The sequence below is a fragment of the Helianthus annuus genome, chromosome 6 (assembly GCF_002127325.2).
Source record: "Helianthus annuus cultivar XRQ/B chromosome 6, HanXRQr2.0-SUNRISE, whole genome shotgun sequence".
Classification (NCBI taxonomy): domain Eukaryota; kingdom Viridiplantae; phylum Streptophyta; class Magnoliopsida; order Asterales; family Asteraceae; genus Helianthus; species Helianthus annuus.
The window spans coordinates 143,243,074-143,269,236 of record NC_035438.2 but is presented as its reverse complement, the minus strand read 5'-3'; the positions used below and the strand labels follow the sequence as shown (position 1 = coordinate 143,269,236).

Sequence of the window (26,163 nt, the reverse complement as noted above, 5' to 3'; positions counted from 1 at the left end):
ATATTTGAATCCAAAAGTTTTATTTTATGATAAAACGCGTTGTATATTACGGGTTTTTTCGAAAAACGGGCAGAGTTTCCTCTGCTTTTGGACGCCCCCGACAACACGAGTTGTCGTTATGTTTTCAAAAATTCAGCCAATAACCAATGCAATGAAATCAAATATTCGTTCACGTAACAAAATAAAGAATAATTCTCGTAGACAATATTCGTTCTAAAACTTTTACCGAATACTCGTGTCGAAAAGCCGAATGTATTGACTGAGTTGACCGAGTCAACTGAGTTGACTCGGGTTGACTGAGTTTGACCAAGTCAATCGGGTTTGACCCGAGTTGACCAAGCCAACACTGAAGCTGACCATCTGCCCGAACCGCGAGACCCGAGACAACCCGTTTGACCTGTGGACTGAGCCAGACCATGACCCGATGTTCTGAACCAAACCTCGACCCGAACCATCTACTTGAAGCTGAACCGAGCCACCCCCTTGAATCTGACCCGGAACCCGAACTGTACGCGAGACAGAACTCAAACCAGAACTTGAACAATCAAAACAACTGAGTAAATACTCACCATTGTTACTGTCGCCGTCGGTACAAGGCACCACCACAGACGTCGCGGCTCCACCGCTGATGGCGGATCGTCACCGGAAAACGGCACCACGCCGTTTCTCTCTCTCTTCTCTTCGACTCTTCTCTCTCTCCTCGTCTCTTCTCCGACGCGCTCTCTCTCCTTGCCGCTCTCTCTCTCCTTCTCTCTCGTTTCTTCCTGTTGCAGCCGCCATACGCCACCACCGTCTGGTGGTGGCTGCCGATAAGCAGAAGACAAAAGGGGGGGTGTACGGCTGAACAACAACACCACCGCCACCGCCGGAGCTCATCGGAGAGGGGGAATAAGGGGTTAGGGGCTGCGTGTCGTCGCTTAGAGCCACCACGGCCGTCGCCGACTCCGCCATGCCTGGCCGGAGTCCGGCCATTCATCTTTATTCGGAGGGGGATAGGATGAGGGAGTGTGGGTGTTTTGGCTTTGTGTTGTGTTCTTATGTTGCAGCAGATATGAAGATTTGGGGTTACCCCCTTTTTCTTTGTGGGTGTGCATCGAGAGAGTGAGAGACAGACTTAAACTCTCTGTATTTGTGGGTTAATTGTAGAAGGGAAGGGGATGAGGTATTAATAGAGGGGATGGGTTTTTATTGCCCTTTATGTGTTCAATTTGTATTCAGGTTAATCCTTTTATATTTTGAGCTAAAATCTCTTGAATAGATTTTGGTAGGATTTTACAAGATTTTGGAGTGATTTTGGACAGATTTACAAGAAAAATCTTGTAGAAAGATCAAGTATATTGTGTGCTGGTTTAGACTTGTGGGTTTTGGGTTTGGGCCCAGGGCCTACAAGCCCATCTCGTGTGTAAGTGGCCCGTAATTCCTACAAGACCCGATATCGCGACCTAAACTCCATAAGCATAAAAATATTCGTGTAACATCCATACTTGTCGGTGTCGTCAGTATTTTGTACGGTTTCAGACTGTCATCGCATAATATTCATCAGATTCCCCATGAATCACCACACGCGCACTGTATAGCTGATCAAACGTTCCTGGGCACTCCAAGGGCCTAACTAAGTTAATTAGCGTCGTAAACACTATTTATTATTGCGTAATCACCTGATAATCACGTAATTAAGGGCGTAAATTACCGGTTGTCAAAAAAAAATCCTACCTTATTTCAGGATGTGATATATACGGTTGAGATGTATCTAGTTTATCATCAGTTATAATATCTTTGGATTTAAATACCATCAATAAACAATTAAATAAATTTTAAAGAAGAATTTTATAAAAACAGAGAGATATATCTAGTTTTATTAATTATAATAATAGATCTTTTGACTTAGATACCACTAATAGACCAATAAATAAATAAATATATATTTTTTTTTGAAAAGTAAACTTCATTAACAAACCGCCAACCCAAGCCGGGCCGACGAAAACAATTACACCCCAATTACATATTTACAAACGAACACCAATCACTCCAATCTATCCCCTTATACTTCGATCTAGTAGAAAATCATAGAAAACCCAAAGCCTTAATCTCGCTAACTATACCTTCAATTCTAACCGGAGAATTCAAAAATCTAATATTATTCCTGGCACGCCATAAACTCCAACAAGCAATAAAAATAATACCATGTACCGCTGCCTTCTTCTTATCCGAATCTTTGAGGTGTAAATTAGTAGTTAGGAGATCTTTCAGGGAAAAAACAATGATGTTAGGAATTTTACACCACGAACTAATGGCATTCCAAACCGTTGAAGCAACAAAGCAAGCACCAAAAATGTGATCCGCAGATTCATCTTCCGAGTGACAAAGAGGGCACGAAGTATCACTCACATCGACGTTCCTTTTCTTTAAAGCCTTCGCCGTGGGAACTCTATCCATTTCCATCCTCCACACATGAATATTAACTTTCGCCGGAATCCATTTGCACCAGTCGAGAATGAAACTATTTTCCTGCATAACCTCTTCTTTCAGCAACTTTTTAACCGCTTTGACGGAAAAAATTCCGTCCGGATACGAGCTCTACCTCCACCTATCCTCTTCGTCAAAAAGTTGAATGCCATTGAGCGCGGTAACCAGTTGATCAAAGGCAGATTGCTGCCCAGCTTCGGACACATCCGAATTCCAGCTCCACTCGAAGCCGACCTCATTTCCTTGCATCTTCACCCTATCAGCCACTTTGCACCTTTTGACAGCTTCCAGCCTAAAAAGACCGGGGAACCTAGATTTTAAGGGTTCATTGAATAGCCAAGAGTCGAGCCAGAAAGCTATGTCTTTACCATCACCAACTGAACCTTTCAAAAATTCCTTTAAGTGCTGACCACCAACTTTAGTATTGATAAAATTTTTTGCTATGTTGTTCCAAACCCCATTAAGCATTTTTTAAAAGGAATACCCTCCCATCCAACCCTACTCGAGTGTAAGGCCTCAATAACTTTCTTCCAAAGACAACTCTTCTCCGTCTTAAACCGCCACCCCCATTTAGCTAAAAGGGACGTATTCACATCTTGTAACTTAGAAATGCCCAAACCTCCGTTCTTTTTTGAACGTGAAACCTTATCCCATGCAACCCAATGAAGCTTTTTTTCCTCTTCCGATCCACCCCACAAGAATTTTTTTATCAAAGACTCCAAAACAGAAATCACTTTTTTAGGCGCTTTATAAAGAGAAAAATAGTAGGACGGAAGGCTCTCCAAAACTGACCTAATCAATACCACCCTCCCCCCAATAGAAAGGGTATGCGCCTTCCAACTCGCTAGCCGACTTCTAAAAATCTCAACAACCGGCTGCCAATTGTTGACCCGGTTCATGTTGGCTCCAACTCTAAGACCAAGGTACTTGAAAGGAGGGCAATCCGGTTTACAACCCACCACATTAGCCATCTCCCCAATCTCCGTCGTCCCCACTCCAATACCGTAAAGATTAGACTTATCTATATTAATTTTGAGGCCGGAGCAAAGATAAAAACACCTGAGAATTCTAACAATTTTCACCACTTCGTTTTTTGACCATTCTCCCATCATTATAGCATCATCGGCATACAATAAGTGAGAGATGATAGGCCCGTTCCCAGGAGTCGAAATACCTCTAACTATGCCCACCTCCTTAGCCTTGTCTAACATACACGAGAGAACCTCCATAACCACCAAAAAGAGAAACAGCGATAACGGATCCCCTTGCCTCATACCTTTTTCACACTTGAAAGCAAAAGTAGGGGAATCATTTACCAACACGAAAGAATTAGCCGACTTCAGAATTCTAGAGACCCAAGAACACTTTCCGGAGACCCAAGAACACCACTTATTATGAAAACCCATATGATGAAGAATATCCACAACAAAGTTCCAATTAACATTATCGTACGCTTTGTCGAAATCAATTTTGAGAATAAAAGCCTTCGATTTCTTCTTCTTGATCCAAGAAATGAGCTCATTAACTATTAGAGGACCATCCAAAATAAATCTACCTTTAAGGAAAGCCGATTGTGAATCCGATATGAACCGCCTTCAAACAATTAGCAAGAACTTTGGAAATCGACTTACTAATCACTCCAACCAAATTAATTGGTCTGTAATTGTTGAGAGAGACCGGATCAGTAACTTTAGGAATAAGAGCAATAAAAGATGCCCCACTTCCTAACGAAATTTTACCGGATTGATGAAACCACTCGAAAATTCTTCTGAAATCTTCTTTAAAAAGATCCTAGAAATGTTTAATGAACCGGAAATTCAAACCATCCGGACCCGGGGCTTTATCCTCCCCACAATCAGAAACGGCTGCTTTAATTTCTGACTCTGAAAACGGTTCAACCAAAAAAAATTTATCCGCCTCCGAGATCTTCTTAATATTAGTCAAACTAACCTCTGGCCTGTTAGGACACGATTCCTTAAATTTATCTCGAAAAAACGAAAAAACCTGTTTCTTGATTAGCGAAGGTTTAGAGCACCATTCACCATTAAAATTTAAACCATGAATAGAATTCACCGCTTTTCGCTTTTCTCTTGTTGACCATCGCGTGAAAAAATTTGGAGTTCTCGTCTCCCTCCAAAGCCCATTTTAATCGAGCCCTTTGCTTGATATCCGCACCCTTTCTATAATCCATTTCTCTAATAATTTTTCTGTTTTCAGCCAACATCCATTCCTCTTCTTCCAAGAGGTCTCTAAACTCCATTTACTTCTCCAAGGCTTCTAACTCCGATAACACCAAATTTTCGTTTTCTTTTTCTCTCGCTAAAAACTCATCCCTCCAAGTCTTCAAACGAGCTTTGATGAAAGCAAACTTAGCAGTAAGACTAGCATCCGGAGGATCAAACACGACAAAACTATTCGAAGCCTCTTTGATAGCCTCCTCGAAGCCTGGCTGGCCAATCCACGAGTTGAAAACCCGAAAGGGACGAGGGCCAAAGTTAAGATTAACAACCTTTAAAAGAATGGGGCAGTGGTCCGAGTGTCTGCAAGGGAGAACTCTCACACAAGCCGAGGGCCACATGTTAAAAAATTCCGAGCAAACCAAAAACCGATCCAACTTACTTAGCTTTCTACCATTATCCCTGACACATGTGAACTTTCAACCATTCATGGGGAATTCCAATAGCCCGTTCTCGAAAATAAATTTACTAAAATTCTTAGCACAAACCATCTTAAACTTAGAATGCTTCCTTTCTTCTTGGGACCTAACGACATTGAAATCACCAACAAGAACCCATTGACCAACGGAAGGATCAATCAAATCCGAGAGCTCATACCGTAACTGACGTTTTGCAACCACACTTTGAGGGGCATAAATATTGACTAGATTTATAGGAGTCCCACTACCCACCATAGAACCTCTCAACAAAAGAAAACTCTTGTTTTTGACAACCGAATCAACTTTTAAAATTTTAGGATCCCACAAACAAGCCAGACCTCCAGAAAGCCCTACCGAAGCAACAAAGGCAAAATCGAAATTTTTTTTGCCCCAGAACCCAACTAAACCCGATTTCACAACATTTTCCACCTTCGTTTCTTGCAAAGCGATAACCCCTACTTTGTTGACCAACCTTAATTCTTTAACCCAATTAGCTTTAGCTCCCCCAACAATGCCTCTTATATTAATTGACAGACAGTTCATTGTAAAACCACATTATTACCTTCTCCTCTAATTGATTCTCTGACGAGCTCCTCATGATTTCCAAGCTTAACTCCCACCAGGTTACCGATGTTCAACGTTGCTTCTATTTTGTCTTTGGCCTGATTTTCAAAAGTGTCAGCCACCTCAAAAACCGAGACTTCCTCCTGGTTAACCTTGACTACCAGATCCTCGGCTCGGTCTGGAATAGGAGATAGAACTCCTTCCTGAAAGTACTGCTCTGTCTCGGTTCCTGAAGCTACTTGAACCTCTACAACCTTATCCTTAACAACGTTCATATAAACACTAGGCTGTTCATTAGATAACAAATTGAGATCAAAATTGAAAGAACCATCATCCCTCATTCTCTTTTTAGGCCTCTCACCAGAAGATGGACTGGACCGCCCAGAAACCGAGTGAGCCTTACCCCTGGGCCTGAACTTAAAACTTCTTTTTTTGGCCTCCTCTGTTGATCCGCTGATTCAAAAAAATAAATCCTTTTGCCTTTGGAGTGGACCTGGACCCCACTAGAATTTGACTTCAAACTTTTATCAACTTGGAACCTGCACCCTCATCTTCATTTAAACCAACATCATTTCTCCTGTCATCATTTATAGTATTGTGATTCGCCAAATACCCGACTTCATCACCGACTTCTGTGTCCAAAAAAATATTATTATTATTATTATTATTATTATTATTATTATTATCATTATTATTATTATTATTATTATTGGGATCATCAACGTCTACTGCATTAACTTCCACATTCCTTTCATCTACCTCCGTCACCGACTGTATTCCCGGCCGATTCATGGCCTGAACTCTTAGATTATTCCGGTCACCGACACCATAATTCTCTTCATTCCCCTGTAAATCCCGCCAACTTGCTCCCGAAGATGACGAAACAATATGCGATACAACCACCTTACCTATAGAGTCCGGAACCCAGTCGTTGATTTCCTCCTCTATCCAAACGCGATACTGCTTGTTCTTCCATCTAAGCGTAACGTGGTCGTGGATTCTATTTCCTTCCCCTACCAACAACCCAATCCAGCTAACTGACAAGTTACCGTCTTCCGCCTCCATAAAAGAGCCATGAACTACCTTACCGAATTTCTCAGCAATGTTGTTAAGAACGTCATTGTCCGCCAAATGCATGGGAACGCCTTGTACCTTGACCCAGGCCAATCTTTCGAAGGGGAGAGATTGACAGTTCCATGGGTCTAAAGATGAGAACCACTCTTTCCAACAGTTATGATCCAGCATGAAGTTATCGCATGAGTCTTCATCTTCGAACTTAACCAGCATGTATAAACCACCCAGGTAGCTCAAAGAAACCCCTATGATTTTTTTCTCCATGATGAGCACATTGAGGTTTCTCAAAATCACGAGATCTTTACACCTTCCCACCAAGGCCAAACCTATCAAATCCTTGAAAGCTTGTGTTTCGTCTACAATTTCAATAGTTTTACGGGGCTCCTCACCACGGTTATATTTGGATACTGGATCATGAGCTTCATTGTGAAATAAATCACTAAACAACTTTCCTTTCCCTTTATTAAAGAACGACTGGTTGTGAATCGGTATACTCTGAGGCTGTTTTGGTTGAGTTTTACTACCTTCTTTACCTCCAAAAAAGATACCTACATTTTCTTTGGCAAACCTCGTTAAATTAGCAATAATCTTGTTCCCACCCAACTTTGTTCCATTGATAGCCCGCTCCATCCCTTTAACATCCGATACGATTTTGAAACTAATAAACCCAAACTTTCTCCTCTCTTTGTCTGATTTCCTAGCGATTTACGCTTATGTAACTTCACCGAACACCTTGAAAAAATCCGCCATATCCCATGGCCTGCAACCCGAGGGAAGATTGGTAATGTAGAACTTGGTTACGTTAATGAAGCTTTTGTCTTCCTTATCTCCTACCTCTATATTCCTGTAATGTTCCTTCTCCTTCTTCCGCAGATGGCGTGGGAGCTCCCACGGACCATCCACTTCCATAATCGAGAACAAAAACGAAAACGAAGCCCAGAAGGCGAATGGATTCAATGGGTCTCAATATAGAAGTGTTAGACCTGCAAACAATATGCAGTCAAGTCAAACCCTAGCCTCTATATCGATCACCACCTCGTCGTCGAGCCCTTGACGATTCGATTTCCGGTAAATAAATAAATATATAGTATTATAAACAAATAGTTTAAGAAAATATAATATCGTGAATTTGCTAAAGGTGGGTGGCACATAGCATTTTTCACTTATTTTTTTTTAATTTTATTTGTGTTAATCTCTACGAACCTCTGATTTGATGTGATGTGTATAGTTAATTAAAAACATAATATATCAAAAGGTTTTTAGTTACAAAAGGAATGTCTGGTTTACAAAAAAGATGGTATTTGATTACTTTCTAATTTTGATGCATGAGCGTGTATATATTCTGTATTGTTGGTTATTTGAGTGTTCACATATTTGTACATCTGCAATATGCATAAGTATAGGCTTGCTTAAACTTGTTATGTGTCCTTACAGCCAATTACCTTCGCACTTGTATATGTTGGAACAACTTTGAAGGATCTAGCTGATGTTACCCATGGATGGAGTCAGTTTTCCAAAACTCGTTGGGTAATATATAAATATATATGTTTTGCGTTAATCATATTATACCAAATGTGTTTCATTGTTCATATTAATTCCTAACAATCATACGTAAATTTTGATTTCGTTTATTTTAAAAACTTTGATCGGAAATGTGAATGATTTAAATCTATTTTGCGTGTTCTCGCAATATACAGTGTTCCATTGCATCCTGTCACTCACTATTTTTACATTTTAGGGGATGCAGGCACTTGTTATTCTGAGTTTTGTGGTGTCTGGTAAGTTGCTACTTGTACTCAATTTTATATAAAGAAAAGAATACCATTTCTTTTGGTATCACGCCTATTGATGCATACTCGAAATTGTTTTCAGTGATCTTAATGGTGGTTGTTACCAAAGTTGCAAAGTCGGCTCTTGAAAAAGCTTTGGCTGAAGGTATCGATTCAGATGGCAGTGTCGCCGATAGCTCATCTGTTGTGGAGGAAGTGCGGGTAGATATTCATGAGTCACTACTAGTCAAAGGTTGATTCTTGTTTATGAACAACGAATCTAAGGCAGTTAAATGTTTTCTTTCTTATTTTTTGTACATTTTATGTATAGTTGATTTCCCAGTCTTACCATTTGTAGTACAGCGTCCACGAAAGTGTTGTAGATGATTAACTTATATTACTAATTTATATGGTACGTCATTTCATTTTTTAACGGACAATCGGCTAGTCGGCTTTAATCTATGACAGAAGAACGACTCATGGACAACACATTCTAATTGTCCATTAGAAGGATTTTCAGATGAAAGTTTACAAGAATATATCGTTTCTCGTAACATAAATGTCAAATGATTTAAGTATTACTTAAGGCAGACATACATATGGCATAGTAAACTATATAAGACAAATGTTCCTTCATGCACTTTGAGAATTGAAATTCTATACAATGCTTGTTGGTCTTGTTAAGGTGAGTGAATTATTTCGACTCGTACAAGGGTGTGTGTGGATGGAGGTTTTAGTTCATATATACTACCTTATTAAGCAAGCTAGGTTTTCTACCCTTATGGTAATTTTATATTGTGTACACATTTTGAAGTAACATGTACAAAAGAGACAAACTATTTTATAGGGGATAAACTTGCACATTGTCCAAAATTTTAAGACACTTTAGGGGTATTTTAGAGATTTCGACACCTTTGTAACCTATAATTAAGATGACATGTGAAAAGTCTAAATTAATTGTTATTTTAAATAAATTTATGCATTGTAAAATGCCTATATCTATAATATATAATATACCTTATTAACCAAATTGGGTGTTTACGTTTTTTAGTAATTTTCACACTTTTTAAGATGGCATACGCAAAGTTTTATGTTCAAATATCTCATTACCCTGATTTTTCTTCCCAAACTACCATTCTACTCACACAAAAGCTACGTAAAACTGCGACTCTTAGTTAAGACTCTCAGCAAGTAAGCAGTATCCATACAAGAAATTTATTAGTTATTATTCACCATTTGGGGTATTAATATTCAAGTATACAACAACGTATTTTTTTCAAACACTCTACATCTTTATTTTATTTCAATAAAATAGTAGAACTTTACAATAGTTTATCGGGTGTTAGTGGTCACGGTCTTTAGAATTTGTCACCTTAGCTTTGCAAATTGGTCGGAGATGACCATAATTTCTTAAACAATTGTAAATTTTGCTTATTAAGGGCTTCAAAAGATTGTAAGATAATTTCCAGTTTAATTAATGTTTTTGATTGGTAGGATTTTTTTGATGATCTTATGACCAATCAATCAAAATATGCTGATAAAAGCAGCAATTCCTTATTTCAATAAGGGGGTGTTTGGGATTACTTTTTCAAAATAGATTATGCGTTTTGAATAATCAGAATAGATAATCAGCTGTAACAAAATGTGTTGCAGAAAGATAGTGTTTGGATTTAATTATGCTGTTTGATATCACAATAATCAGATAATCAACTATTGAGTGTTTGGCAAATATATATATTTTAAAAAATAAATAAGTGAAATGACAAAAAAAGAGATTAACCATCAAATCAAACAAACAATATCAAGAAGCCAAAAAAAACAAACTCCAGTTCAATCGATACGCCATATGATTTCGGTACAAGGTAAGTAAACAAATTATTCACCATTCTGCATTAGTACCACAATTGCAACAGATAAACATTCAATTGGATTGCATAATATCTTTTGCAATTCTCTCTTACCAAACTCATATATAGATTATCTTGCCTACTTGCCTACGACGTGTAGTTATGTCTTCTTGTGTTCCATTAAATTACTTTTGATGGATATATCACTTTCAACATCTCGAGTTGGACGATAAGTTTCTTGTTGTGCTTTGTTAAATGCTTCATCAAAATGACCTTTCATCCTAATGTAGTTGTGAATTGCCATGGATGCTATCACAATGTCGACCTGTGTTTCATAAGAGTAATTAACATGCATATCTTTTAATATTGCCCACCTTGCCTTCCATACTCCAAATGTCCGTTCGATCACATTTCTTAAAGATGAGTGATAGTAGTTAAATGTCTCTTTTAGTCTTTTCGGAGCGCGTTGGGCAGCTATTTGACCTCGACGAAAATCAGGTATATGATAATGAACATCATTTCCTTTTTAAGGAGCAAGATAGCCTCTGGTATTTGGGTACCCGACATCAACAACATAGTACTTATCTGTATAAATTGACCTTGTACTTCAATGCAATGCGTTAAGTAAAAATATAGCATAAAACATACATAAAATAATACTAACCACCCGTTGGACGAGGAAATTTCACCTCTGGCTTATGTAATGCTTCTAAAAAAATTCTTGTGTCATGTGCAGTGCCTTCCCATCCCGCCCATGCAAATGTAAAACACATATTAAAATCACATGCTGCCATGGTATTTTGGGTTGCATATCCTTTTCTACCAATATATTTTGCTTGTTCATGCTCTCGAACTGATGCCTTAACATATGTTCCATCAATATCACCAATGCAATCCTATAGATACAAAAACACTAATTACTAATTCACAATACTATAGACAAAGTATTAATTCTAAATTTCGAAGTAAAAAAAATAGAACACCTTGAACACGGGGTAATACCGAGAGTTGTTTAAGAGTTGTGGAGGTACTTCATCATTGTAGTTTGCTTTAGGCATGATGATGTCCCCGCTAAGCTTAAGCACCGCTCTTAAAACACTCTTAAAACACGATGGAAATGTCTATGAATAGTTTCCCCTGAATGATTGAAAATTTCTTGAGCTAGTCTATTTCCACATCCGTGTGCTAATATCAACAAAAAAATACAAACAGACTCTTCAATAGATACATTACGTGTCTCCTTTAGGTTGTAGTGCATTCAAGATCCGAACATAAGCTCTTGAAAACATCAACATGTAACCTGAAATCTTCATAACAATGTCTAGGATGACCATTGAGTATTTCTTGAATAAAAATATTTCCTGTACGACAGGAAGTGCGACAAGGGATACGTGGGATATTCATCATATTATGTACTACCATCACCCCTTTGACGACTAAACCGCATACAAGTAAAAACTGTTTCTCATCATCTAACCAATCTTCATCATTTGACTGTAGCTAATTGTTTACTGGCTCAGCCACATAGCCTAAGCCAACCTACACAATCCAAGAAAACAAACAACTCTTTTATGTTTTGCTTGGACTCATAGATTCCTTATGTAAACCCGGTGCCGGTCAAAACGGTTCTATTTGAAATGGTACCGGTTTCGATACGGTTCGCGTCGAAACAGTTCTATTCGAAACGATACCGGTCGAAATGTTTCGCGTCGAAATGGTTTGATTCGAAACGGTACGGGTCAAAATGGTTTGTGTCGGAACGGTGCGGGTCGAAATGGTTCGCGTCGAAACGGTTCTATTTGAACGGTAGCGGTCGAAACGGTTCGCGTCGAAACGGTTCCGGTCGAAACGGTTCGCCTCGAAAAGGTTCGCGTCCGAAACGGTTCACCTCGAAACGGTTCGCCTCGAAACAGTTCGATTCGAAACGGTACGGGTGGAAACCAAGAAAGATCATTTTGAACAGAACTAGTTATAATCAAGTATTACGTGACTAATGTGATCACCTTGTATTTGTGTACAACACTTCATTTCATGCAACTCCTTAAATTCCAATTGCACTTTTCCCCCAATTTTGGAGTTTGCAACATGAAACTCTACATGTATTTCACCTAAACTATCTATAAGTTAAAGAAATGACCAGATTATGATCTCTGATTGGATCGATTTGCCTCACCAAATGGTTGACATTTTATTTAAGCTTTCTAAAATGAGGATTATGTAACAGGAGGAAAATATTTGCTTTTAGATGTTCCAAGCCCCATTGAAATCCATTTTTAGATGATTATATACAAGTTAGCTCACTGAAACAAATTTCCAATAATAATGCTAGGTACATGAGTTGAAAGACAAATTTGAACAAGCCAACCAAAACTTTGTACTTGTAATTTTCACCTAAACTATCTAAAAGTTACCCCTTTTGATCCGATACCCAACTCAACCATTTTACCGCTTAATTCACTTTAATACTTTATAACAAAAATATGGATTATTAGTAATTAGTAAATATATACAATTTCTAAATCATATTTGACACACATGACACTGCCTATACATCATAATTTCAATTTTTTTTGGACAAAGCGTTTGGTCAAACCCTTTTAAACCAGCACCAAATTCTAACCGTTTTGACCCATTACCCAACCCACCTATTTTACTACATCCAATCAAAGCCAACAGACACATGCTACATCTTATTCTAAATCTAAAGAGGGATTATGATGGTGTTTAGACTTTAAGCTATTTGAAATACCGAACATACTGTTTATTTACCAATAGCTACCACTCTAGCCAACACCATCTCATCTTTTATCCGCCAATCTGCAATCTCTACCTATAGGCTATAACTCATAAAGGATAAAGTTTGTGTTAGGCTCCAAGTTAACTACAACCTTCTTATATTTCTATCACTGCACGGTTAATTTACATATTTATTAGCAACCCAAATTTACATAGTGGAGTGGTTAACAATCAACAGACCAATCTTGATCCAAACGACGAACAATCACAGTATCAAACCTCTTATTTTATGCATAAGCTTATTTTGTACAGACCTATCCTGATCTACAACTACTAGAGTGGTTAACAATCAACAGACCTATCCTGATCTAAAACTACTTCCCTTATCCCTACTAACTTAACAGACAACATAATAGCATAATAGCCTCTTAAACTTATCCTGATCCAAACGACGAACAATCAACAGCAATTTCATTGAATCAAACCAATTGCACCAAACCGAAAACAAACATAATTAACAGGACGAATACCTTACGTAGGGCAAATAGCAGATGCTAGAGGTAACAACATGAGAAAATTAAGAGACAAGAAACCCTAACGCACTGCTTTCAATCTGTTGTGTGGGAAACGAATGGCTGGAATATCACGCACCAAGAAGAGAAGAAATAATTAGAAAAACAGAGTGAATATACGATTAATATGAAGAGAAAAAATAGTTGAGAAATAGTTACAGACTATAAGAAAATTGTGGTGATCTAAAGTAAAGAGGATGATTGGGGATTAAAATCAAAGGATCGTGGTGAAGAAGCATACCTCTCTGGAAGCGATGAAGTGAACTGCAGCTGCGATTGGGGATTAAAATCAATGGACCATGATGAAGAAGCATAGATCAACTTCCATGGGAATTTTAGCGGCAGTTATGGCGGCAAAGTTTGTGGAATCCCGTTTTCCTGCAGTAGGGGGTGACCTACTTATGGATTATCACGTTTTGAACACTACAAAAGTTAAAAAATCACTTTTTATTAATTTTTTACCAAACACTCAAATTAGTATTTGCGATTTCAAAACACAATAATCAGATAATCAGGTTGAAAAAGCAATCCCAAACACCCCCTAAAGCTAGGGTCGTTGAGATAGAACTGTTGATATCAAAACTTATTTAACGTATAAAGATAATCGCTCACTTTGATCAAACTCAAGGCTTTTTATTATGCAATTGTGAATAATGAAAACAAGATCAGAGGCTGCAATATATATGCAGCGTTACAACGGAATAAAACTGAAAACCTAAAATAGTGGATCTCACAAACCTATTCAATAAAACTCTAACGTAAATAAAACAGCTAGAAGATAAGCCTTGAACTTCGGATGACCAAACCAAATACCCACGTGCATGATAATTTAGGGGTTTGAATCATATTTCAACACCCCCCCCCCCCTTGATTCAAACTTTTGCACTCCCAGTCGATGACGAAGAAAAACAAACTTTTCCTTTGGCAAAGCCTTGGTTAAACAATCAGCAACTTGATCTCTTGAACTGCAAAACTGTAGGACCACCTTCTCTTGTCTGACCATGTCTCTAATGAAATGATACTTCAACTCTATATGCTTAGCTCGGCCATGTAGCACAGGATTTCTTGACAAGTTAATTGCAGACTGACTATCACACCAGATTACTGTAGCATGATTCTAAACGTGCCCCAAATCTTCTAAAATCCTTCTGATCCAGATACCTTGACAAGTTGCACTAGTACTCAGCTTCAGTGCTAGAGAGGGCCACTGTATTCTGTTTATTTGAACTCCAAGAAACTGCACCACCACCAACAGCAAAGACATAGGCACCGACACTCTTTCTATCATCAACACAAGCTGCCCAATCACTGTCTGAATATCCAATAAGCTTGAGTTTATCATTCTTTTTATACCAAATACCATACTCGGATGTAGAAGCAACATATCTTAGAATTTTCTTGGCTGCACCGGCATGGACTTTAGATGGAGACTGCATGAATCTGGATAAAACTCCAACTGCAAAAGCTAGGTCTAGCTGAGTGTGTGTAAGATAGATTAAACCACCAACTAAGCTTCGATACTTCGTTTCATCTACCTTGTCTTCACCATCATCTGCCTGATACTTGTCATAAGAACTCATAGGAATATCTTCACCATTGCAATCTTTCATACCAAACTTGTTTAAAAGACTTTGAGCATATTTCTCTTGTGAAGTAAAAACCCCATCCTGAGTCTGGTTTACTTCTAATCCAAGAAAGTAGCGCAGCTGCCCCAAATCAGTCATCTCAAACATCCGCTTCATCCCAACTTTAAACTCTTCTATGAGAACTTCACTAGAACTTGTACAAATGATGTCGTCCACATATAAACACACATAGATGACATCAGTTGAACAATTCTTCACATAAAGAGTTGGCTCATTCAAGCTCTTAATATATCCATTATCACTGAAATACCCATCAATTTTAGAATACCACGACCTGGGTGCTTGCTTCAATCCGTAAAGGGCTTTGTGCAGTTTATAAACTTTGTCTTGCTGCCTTTTCACCTGAAAACCTTCTGGCTGTTCAACATAAATTTCTTCATCAAGATCACCATTCAAAAAAGCTGACTTTACATCTAATTGGTGCAATAACCATCCTTTAAGGGCTACAACTGCTATAACGATTCTGATGGTTTCAAATCTAGCCACTGGAGCAAAAGTTTCTTCATAATCTATCCCATACTTTTGAGAATAACCCTTAGCAACCAATCTGGCTTTGTGTTTGATTATCTTCCCGTCAGGACCCACTTTGGTCTTATACAGCCACTTCAAGCCTACAACATTTCTTTCATTTGGCAGATCCACCAACACCCACGTCTGGTTTTTAGTGATAGCATCCATTTCAGCTTGCATAGCCTCCTGCCATTCTTTCTTTTTAGCGGCTTCTGAATAATTCATAGGATCAGCTATATTAAGGGCAAATTGATAATTCAAATGATCTGACGAGGCCTCATTAACTTCTTGAGTAGTTGCATAAAGATCACCCATGGTTCTAACTCGCAGAGGAGCTGAAGAGCTAGAACCTGAACTCTCAGTTGTGTGCGATTGCTGAGTACTGCCTTGGGGAGTTGTAACACCAGATATGATATGCTGATGATGCTGCTCCTTCCAAATCAGATGGTTCAGTATCATTGGTGCTATCAACTGGAGCCCGTTCAGCATACTCTTCAGGGAACGGATCCGAATACATTCTTTCATACGCTTGTTTTTCTGACTTGTGCAATTCCTGCCAATCCCATGAGTTGTCTTCCAAAATTGTAGTGTCACTGAAACTCCTGGTTTCGATCTTCTTTGTAACAGGATTATAAAGCCTATATCCTGTTCCATTGGATGAATACCCAATGAAGATCATTTTGTTTGATCTATCATCAAGCTTCCTCCTCCCCTGAACATGCTTATGACCATATGCAACACACCCAAAAATCTTCATATTAGAAATGTCTGGTTTAACATCAAACCATACTTGATGAGGAGTCTTGTCTTGAACAGCTGAGGTTGGAGCTCTGTTAATGGCGTATACTGCTGTGGCAACAGCTTCTGCCCAGAAGTGATTCGGCAAGTTCCTCTCCTTTAACATGCTTCTAGCCATGCCCATTACAGTTCTATTTTTCCTTTCCACAACACCATTGTGTTGTGGTGTGTGAGGTTCACTCAGCTCCCTTCTAATACCATTCACTTCATAGAAGGAATTAAATTCATTGCTGCAAAATTCTCCACCTCTATCCGTTCTCAAAACTTTCAGACTACATTCACTTTGCTTTTCAACCAGGGCTTTAAAAACTTTAAATCTTTCAAATGCATCAGATTTTTTTGACAAAAAATATACCCAGCACATCCTAGACACATCATCTATCAGGAGAAAGTAATAAAGGTTGTGACCAAGACTGGGTACCTACATTGGACCACATAGATCAGCATGCACAAGTTCCAATTTCTTTGTAGCTCTCCAGGAAGAGGATTTGAAGGGTAGCCGGATCTGCTTGCCTAGAATACACCCTTCACATACACTTGTGCCTTTAATCTGGGGTAAACCACAAACCATAGCTTTCTCATGCAACAGCTTTAAACTATCCCAGTTTAAGTGCCCATATCTTTTATGCCATACTTGAAGCAACGAAGGCTTGTTGGGAGTGCTGGTTTCTGCCTTTGAAGCATCCACCACAAACATGTTATTTGTAGCAACAGGAAGTTTCATCAATTCAGTTCCTTGATTTTTAATGATGCAGTCACGGCCTTCAAACAACAACGAATAACCTTTCCTCATGAGCTGACCCACACTCAACAGATTATACTCCAAAGATGGAGCATAATATACATCACTAAGCAATTTATATGAGTTTGGGCCAGTATAAATTCGAACAACACCTTTTCATTCAACTACAAGTATCTTTTTATTTCCTAATTGAACATTCATCTTGAAGGTTTCATCAAGTTCAACAAAACTAACCTTGGATCCTGTCATATGATTTGAACATCCTGAATCAAGAAACCACAGATTGTTGGCTTCTTGTTCATGTATAACAGCCATAAATAAGTACTGGTCCTCACTGTTGTTATTGTCTTCTTTTGGTCCACTGATTCAGTAGCGATATTGACCTGAGCATCTTCATTATACCAGCAATCCTTGGATAAATGGCCATATTTTTTTTGCAAGTATAACATTGCGGTACCTTGCTTCTATCAAATGATCTTCCTCTACCCCGGCCTCTGTAACCTCCACGTCCTCTGCCACGTGCATTTGATGACCGGTTTCCTTCTTATATAACCTGCAGGGCATGTTCTTCAAATTTCTCCGTTTTCTCATGAGATCTGCTATTTATTCTTTCTTCTTGTGATTGCAAGGAACCCATCAGCCTCACAAGAGTGAGTTTAGCCAGATCAAAGGATACTTTAATAGATGGAACAATGTGATCAAACTTCGGAGATAAACTTCGAAGTATTTTCTCAACGATGGTTTGATCAGAAACGATCTCCCCATAAGCTCTCTTCTGACTCACATTCCCCATAACTCTAGAGAAGTATTCTCCAACTGTTTCATTATCTTTCATAGAGAGATTCTCAAACTCTCTTCTCAATCCTTGCAATTTTATCGCTTTCACCTGGGTATCTCCTTGATACTCCATCTTCAGAATATCCCAACTTTCTTTAGATGATTCAACAACAGCAATTCGAGAAAATAAATGGTCATGAACAGCCTGTTGAATAATGGCCATAGCATGAGCATCTCTTTTCTTGGAAGCCTTGAGTTTGTTTGCATCGGTTTCTTGATTGTTGACACCTTGCTCCACCAGATCCCAGAGATCTCTTGACTTTAAAATGGTTTTCATTCGTATGCTCCAATGTTCATACCCTTCTCCCTTAAAGACAGGAATCGTAGTAGGAGCAGTGGGCAAATTACTTGTTTGATCGGCCATGGAGTGAGAGAAGAGCAGGAATGGAGAACTGAAATACACTCAAGCTCTGATACCACTGTTGATATCAAAACTTATTTAACGTATAAAGATAATCGCTCACTTTGATCAAACTCAAGGCTTTTTATTATGCAATTGTGAATAATGAAAACAAGATCAGAGGCTGCAATATATATGCAGCGTTACAACGGAATAAAACTGAAAACCTAAAATAGTGGATCTCACAAACTTATTCAATAAAACTCTAACGTAAATAAAACAGCTAGAAGATAAGCCTTGAACTTCGGATGACCAAACCAAATACCCACGTGCATGATAATTTAGGGGTTTGAATCATATTTCAACAAGAACTTGTTTCTTTCTAAAAATATTTCTACTTACACATCACCCTCTAAAAATTTTGGGCGGCCTGGTAGGCACTTTTTCTCCTTTCCCTTTGGTTCTTCCATGGATAGGAGATACAAGTTGTAATTTGTTGGTTCGATTCCACATCTTCTTTGTAGATAAGTCGTGCTGCACATCTTACAGCTTTTGCACCATGACCTTGGCTTATTGAAATGAGTAGAGTACCACCTGCAGACCAATGTTGACCCCCGAAGGAATTACATGGTCTATACCATATCCACGTATTCCCATCCTCACCTTCTGCTGTTGCTGCTGCAGATGCATTATTAATACATTCATCCTTCTTCCAACTAATACTAATAGACATTCCATCTTTTTTAAGTTGAAGTAGGTACTAGGACGATAACTTGTCCCTTGCCACTCCCCAGGGAAGACACCACATATCGCAATCCCATTGATTTGTGTTTCGCATTTGGGAGGTAACACCAATGCTATATTATACCCAGGTTGTGCCTCTTTGAACCAGCTTGGTATTTTGTAGTAAGTCGATTTACAAGTAGGTTTGGGCTGAAATAAATAAAATACAAATGAGAAAGGAGCTAAGAAATGGGGCACCTTAAGGAATGATTTCTGCTGCAACATCTTATCAAGGTATCTTTTGCTATCCTCATCCTCCACAAGTTTCTGACAGTTAATGAAGGAAATATGATACCAGCTGTCATACTCTTGTAATAGATGGTCAATCTTTTCCAGAGAATAGCAATTGTTGGCCTCTAATTCTTGTATGCTTCATGGGAGGCTATGCAAAATTTTAAGTCAGTGACACTCATCCAAATACAACTTTCTCAGACGAGAAAGATGGGAGATGCTATCAGGTAATTGGGTTAAGTTGTTGTTTCCACTTAGGTATAAAGCTTCCAAGCACGAAAATGTATGGAGATTTTTTAGGAAGACTTCACTTTCCATGGGTCTCCAACTAAGTTTTAATGATCTCAACGAACACAAATTTATCAAAGTACGTGAATTGAGGAGCTTTGGATAGGCTTTGGTATAATCCTTGACTAAATTTTCCTAGAATCCATGCTCCACTAGAATATTGTTGATCCTATAAATTTTGTATGTTCTGAATTTCAGGTGTCTTAAACTAGAAAGATATATGACAGATGATGGCAATCCTTCTATACTAGAACAATAACTAAGATATATATATGATAGCTTTAGCATATACGGGGACATGTCTGGAAATCTTACTAGACTTGAGCAGTTGTTGAGAATTAGAAACCTCAAGGATTCCATCTCAAACCTGGATGGCAGACGCTTAAGCCGCTTACAATCAACAATGCGTAACCTGACAAGCCTTTTGTGAGATCCAAGAGACTCATGAACCTTAACCAAATTTGAACAACGTGACACAATCAACTTCTCAATGTTTGGAGCCATTGAGACATCTGGAAGCGTTGTCAGGCAGTCTAACTGTTGAAGATTAAGATACTTCAGATTTGGCATAATCTGTTGACAGAGAAAGAAATTAATGAACATAATTGTAGTTTACATATGTAAACATTACGACACGCACACTAATACTACAGATACCCAATACCAATTCTGTCATGAACAGTGGTTGTGATGTTGTAAATTTAATTAGTCAAAACTGCTGATGCATGGAAGATATAGGAAATGAATGTAAAGGCTACCAAAATTGGAGGTTCAAGCAGAAAGTAGAATTTGCCTATGGATTGCAATTGTAAAATAACACTTGTAAAATTGGAGGTTCAAGCAGAAAGAAGAATTTCTCAGTTGGGAATTGCTGATGGCTAGGATGCTTATTTCTTTATGCTTCACAGGTAATCAATGGTTGCTGATGACCGATTGCCAGCTGGTCGTGGTTCTCAATCTCCGGCGGCAAACTCGCCATCAAGTACTCGGTAAAGTAATTAGTCGCTTTCGAACCCCTAGGTGGAGATAAGAAGAACTCATGGTGGTCTTGCTTCCATTTTTGTGCTGAAACATAATGGGTTGCAGGGACAAATCTTGGATGTATTTGGTGGGGTCCACAGTTTAATTCTTTTAAACTGGTGAATTAGATGATAGTTGTGTTTATTTCTTTTAATTTAATTGTTTTTTTAGTATAGGTGGGGTCCACAGTTTAATTATCTCTTTATTATTGTTTTAATTTTTATAAGTGAATAGGTGAATTGCCATAAATGGCCCTCATGTGAGGGGCACATGACAAGTTTTTAACCAAGTATATGGATGGGGTTAGTGTTAGGAGCCAAAAGTGTTGGAAAAAAAGACGTTGGGTGCTCAGATGTTAAACGATTTCTTTTTGTGCTAAAAGAGTAAAAGTGATATAACCACATGCGCCAAAATCATAATTTACTCTTTATATAAAGAAAAGAATACAACTTTTTTTTGGTATCATGCTTAATGATGCATACTCGAAATTGTTTTCAGGGATCTTAATGGTGGTTGTTACCAAAGTTGCAAAGTCGGCTCTTGAAAAAGCTTTGGCTGAAGGTATTGATATAGATGGCAGTGTCGCCGATAACTCATCTGTTGTTGAGGAAGCGCGGGTAGATATTCATGAGTCACTACTAGTCAAAGGTTGATTCTTGTTTATGAACAACCAATCAAAGGCAGTTAGATGTTATTGTTGATGCCTGTTTGTGGACGCGACTCGACGCAACGTGATTAGATCAAGGACTCGACTTTCCTCCGTCGTGTACAAGATCAAGATCGAGCCAAGAAGACATAAAGGCTGTGAACATGGACTTTGGGCTAAACAGATCACATATCAAAGTCTTTGGGCTACAAACACTTGGCGAAACAAGGCATTGGGCCTCAAGTCTGGGCCAAAGCCCATAAGCCGGCGAAACAAAAGAAGAGTTCGACGAAACAAGGTGTTTCGTCGACCAATGATCCCTTTCGTCGACTGTGATTATGATTCGCCAAGTTCAGTCTGTATCGTAGTGTGTGATGCTATAAATAGTCTAATATCAGACAGAACAAAGTGTGGAACGTGAGAGAACACAGAGAACAGAATAGAGAGCACACACACACGAGAGAACTTTGAGAGTTTACAGAGTATATTTGTAGACATTGAGCTTGTAACGGAACCTTTCATTCGTATTAATACAGAGGTGTTAATCGGTGAATATTGTGTGTCGTGTATTTGCGTGTTCTATCTCTGTTTGCCTTTCCGGTTGGATTCCGCACAACCGGGTTGGTTTGTACACAAGGATTAGGCGACTAGATCCTCCTAGCCGGTCCTACAAGTGGTATCAGAGCCTTGGCTCTTCTCCTTGTTAAAACCGAGGTGTTCTTGTTTGTTTTTCGGTTTGAAAAGTTATATTTTTCTGGAAAAACTTCTTAAAATCGGGTTTAATCTTGTGTTTTGCTTTATGTTTGGTTAAAAACTGTGTTATTCTCATGCTTATATGTTAGTCTTTGGTTTTTATTAAACATTTTAGCAAAATCGTGTGTTTCGGAAAGTTTCGTTTCACCTGAAAACCCATCGTGTTCATATCATCCTCATAGTGTTCTTCACATTTTACACTTTTTAATCCTTGAAACTTATTTGAGAAACTTGTTTGTGCATTGAAAAGTGTTAACTGATTATTATATTGCATACCATACCTTGTTTGGTGAAAGAATCATGCCTTAGCCGAAAGCAGTTCCTGTTGTGTCAGTATAGGATAAAGTTGAACAGTTTACCAACCACTGACAACTTTCTCGGCGAAACAGACTTTCAACGAAACAGGATTTCCGTTTCGTCAAACACTATCGACGAAACACAAGTGGGATTTGAATCCTGTTTCGTCAACTTTAAGTGGGCCACAATATTCTCTTTGTTTCGTCAAAAGCCCAAAGTTTCTGGGCTTGTTTCGTCAAAGATAAAAGGGCCTATATAACAAATAGTTTCGTCGAGCACAAAACAAAACAATTAAAGTTTTTGTTTCGTCAAGCACAGTTTAACATCCATTTCGTCGACCTTAGTGGGCTACACATTGGGCCTTAATTCATTTCGTCAACTTGGGCTTTGCTTTTCAGATTAAATCTGTTTCGTCATACATTGGATCCAATTCCGTTTCATCGAAACACTTGTCTATTTACACAGTAGGTTTGCAATTGTGATTTAACGATTTGATTTGAGTGTGTCTCTCAGGTTATTATTTATAAATATCATCGATGAATCCAAGTTGGTGGGGAACTCGGTCTCCGGATGAGGGAAAGTACAGGAATACAAGCTTATCTCCCTCATGGGCCGAATCTCCCGTATCCACTTCATCGCAAACAAACGCTATATCAACCGGTCAATGGGCATTCATTTCAAATCAAACTCCGAGCATTCAAAGTATTCTCTTACGCGAAAGCGAAACCGGAAGTTTGAATCGACCTCCTAAGTTGGTGCACTTAAACGAATATCTGGGATGGGTTGACAGGTTCTACACATACGTGCTGGGTCAAAATACAGAGTTGTGGCTACGTTTCACCACAGACTTCGATCAAACAATAGAGGTTGTCGCTTATCTGCTGCTACGTTTGCCGATCTTCCTGAAGATCAAAAGAAGACATATGATCTGGAAAAGAAAGCATACGCCATTCTTACTCAGGCGTTAAGTAAGGATATTTACCATCAGTTTGTCAGTTTCAAGACAACAAAAAAGTTGTGGGATGCGTTGAAGACCAGAGGGGTAGGTAATGAAGCAACACGTCAATTGCGACACGATCTACCCAAGAAAGAATTTGATGGCTTCACGTGTATGGATAAGGAATCGTTGGGAGACATGACAAGCCGGTTCTATCACTTGCTTACAGAGTTGGGTAATTTTGGGGTTGTGACAACTCCTGTAGAGGTAGTAAAGAAGTTTGCGGATGCATTGCCACCCCAGTGGAATAGTTTCTTGGAGATTCTGAAATACAACAGGGTTTTGGCTACTACAAACATCAACGACTTTGTGCAGCTTTTAGAGAACAAGGATCAGGAGGAAACTCTAAAGGCAAAGAAGGTTCCAGTGCCACAGAATCCAGAGATGTATTATGGAACCTCCAGCACCTCTTCTGCAAGACCAGTGTCTCATGCTCCTCTTCAGACGGCATTTGTCATGAGCACAGATCTTTATGGCAATCAGATACAGGTTCCTGTTAAGCCAGCTCCGACAACAGATTTGTATGGAAATCCTCTACAGCCGGTTCCTCAACAGCAAGTCTATGGGCCATCTACTGTAGCAACCGATCTATATGGGAATCCACTTCCTGCTCAACAACAAGCGTGTTATGGAAGCACGTCATCTGCTGGTCAGCAATCTAAGCCAAATACAGTACGGCTCGACACCTCAAGCTTTTCTAAAGTCAGTGTGGAGGTAGCAAAGGAACACATGGAGCTGCTTAACACTTTAGTGAGCGCGTATTGTGGGCTAGTGGAAGGTCAGATTGGGAATATTAATCTGACACAAGAAGACTATCAGCAGATTGACAAGGAAGAGATGGATTTAATGGACATCAAGTGGGCCTTTGCAAGTGCTGTGAGGAGGGCAAAGGATTTCATGGAAAGAACTGGTAGAACCAGCTTGGAAAGCAAGAAAGACACCAAGTATGGGTTCGATAAACAGGCTGTGAAGTGCTTCAACTGTGGTGAACGGGGTCATTTTAAAAGGGAATGCACAAAGCTAGCACAGCATGGGAACCAGAATCCTTTCAGAAACCAAGGCAACCAGCAAAGTCAGAACAGGAATACTGAGCGTACGTTGATACCTGTCAACAACCAAAGCCAAGCAGGACCATCAAATGCCACCCAGGCACTTGTGGTTCAAGTAGATGAAGGTTGTGACTGGTCAATTCAGTTGAGTGGTGATGCTCCGGATGGAACAGCCTGTTTTGCTGAGGTTGTGAAGGATTTAATTCACGCCAGTGGTGGAGAATCTTCCGCCAATGGTGGTGAATCTTCTGAGGATGAAGACTCTTCTGGTTACAGTAGAAGTTCAGATGAAGAATCCTCGAGTTCAGGTGATGATCATATGGGTGAGACATCAAGTGCGTCAATTGATGCAGATATTGATGAGCTTTTGGAAGAAGTTGCAGCAGGAACTCAAAGAAGATCTATTTTGGTGGATCAAGCTGCTTATTCTTCGTCTTCTCTCCATTCAGCCTTTATGGCTAATGTCGACAGTTCATCAAGTCAGGTATGTGTCGATGAACCTACTGCTGTTATTTGTGATGATTGCGATAGATTGAGTGTTAAATGTGCTGATTTAGAAGCAAACATATCTGAGTTGCAAGGCAAACATGATGCTTTACAAGCTAGTTTGTTTGACTTGCAAGACAAACATGCTACATTGAATGCCAAGTGGTGTGAATTGCAAAGCAAACATGAGGCTTTGCAAGAGAAATATGATGTGACATTCATCCACAATGAGAAGTTGACCGTGGATCTTTCAAAGTGCACTGAAAGCCAACATGTTTTATGAAAACCATGAAAAGGAGTTTAAATCGGTAATTGAGATATTAAAGAAAGATAAAACCGAGTTAACAAAAATGGTTTCCAGAAAACAAACTGACATTAATTTGTACATAACTCGCCTTGAGATAATGCAAAAAGAAATGGCTTGTGTGAAAACTGAAAGTGAGGCGATCCAGCTTAAGCTAGACAGTTATTTGAGCTCTAGCTATGTGTTGGATCACATCATTGACGTTCAGAAAGAGAAACGGGATGTCACATGCATAGGTTACAAGAAATGTCCACCACCTGTGAGACACAATTATGATGCCATGCCTGACGAGGAGGATAGAACTTTCTTTGAACCATCTGTTCCTCTAGACGTTAAGGAGTTTGCCACAGGACTCGGATACAAGAAAGAAGTGTCATCAGATTCAGATGTATCAGCAGATACATGCGTGTCTTCTGCTGAACTGAATCAGGATCCTCCAGTTATCATTGAGGATGTTGATTCTTCTGATGATGAATCCGATGATACTGTACCAGCAAAGTCTGATGCGGAAATCGAAGAAGAGGACATACCTCTTGAGAATCATATTCTATGTGATCCTCCTGCAAAACCCGCTAAGACTGTTGCAATCAAGTCCTCGTCTGCAAACGAGTCGGAGAGTGTGAATTTGCTGTACACTCTTGTTGGTGATGATAAAATCTATTCTGACAAAGATTTTCCTATTAAAAATGTTAATCAGTCTTTAATCAGTAAGGTCTTTGAAAATTCGACAAGTAAGTTCTTGGGAAAGACAG

General features: G+C 39.0%; 1 protein-coding gene and 2 long non-coding RNA genes across 10 annotated transcripts; 1 reads left to right on the top strand and 2 right to left on the bottom strand.

The window, feature by feature from the left end:
* Positions 1-2,064: 2,064 nt before the first annotated feature.
* Positions 2,065-2,514, bottom strand: LOC110945053. Its single transcript, XM_022186692.1, has one exon. It carries the CDS (start codon positions 2,512-2,514, stop codon positions 2,065-2,067), a length of 450 nt encoding a protein of 149 aa, XP_022042384.1.
* Positions 2,515-8,172: 5,658 nt separating this feature from the next.
* Positions 8,173-8,960, top strand: LOC118479812. Its single transcript, XR_004860906.1, has 3 exons — positions 8,173-8,287; positions 8,508-8,538; positions 8,633-8,960. It is a non-coding gene; the product is annotated as an uncharacterized LOC118479812 (long non-coding RNA).
* A 1,370-nt stretch (positions 8,961-10,330) lies between these two features.
* Positions 10,331-20,915, bottom strand: LOC118479811. Of its 8 annotated transcripts, none has more exons than XR_004860904.1 (7): positions 20,175-20,915; positions 13,926-14,107; positions 13,643-13,747; positions 11,610-11,915; positions 11,360-11,513; positions 11,041-11,272; positions 10,331-10,961 (listed from the first exon to the last, which is right to left on the bottom strand). It is a non-coding gene; the product is annotated as an uncharacterized LOC118479811 (long non-coding RNA). The 8 variants fall into 8 exon arrangements; XR_004860899.1 differs by having other exon boundaries at positions 11,360-11,915; positions 20,175-20,432; positions 20,618-20,915; XR_004860898.1 differs by having other exon boundaries at positions 11,360-11,915.
* Positions 20,916-26,163: the final 5,248 nt, after the last annotated feature.

What these genes read in the sequence shown, in the direction of transcription:
- LOC110945053 (XM_022186692.1), bottom strand. Translation starts at nt 2,514, where the DNA reads ATGCAGGAAAATAGTTTCATTCTCGACTGGTGCAAATGGATTCCGGCG.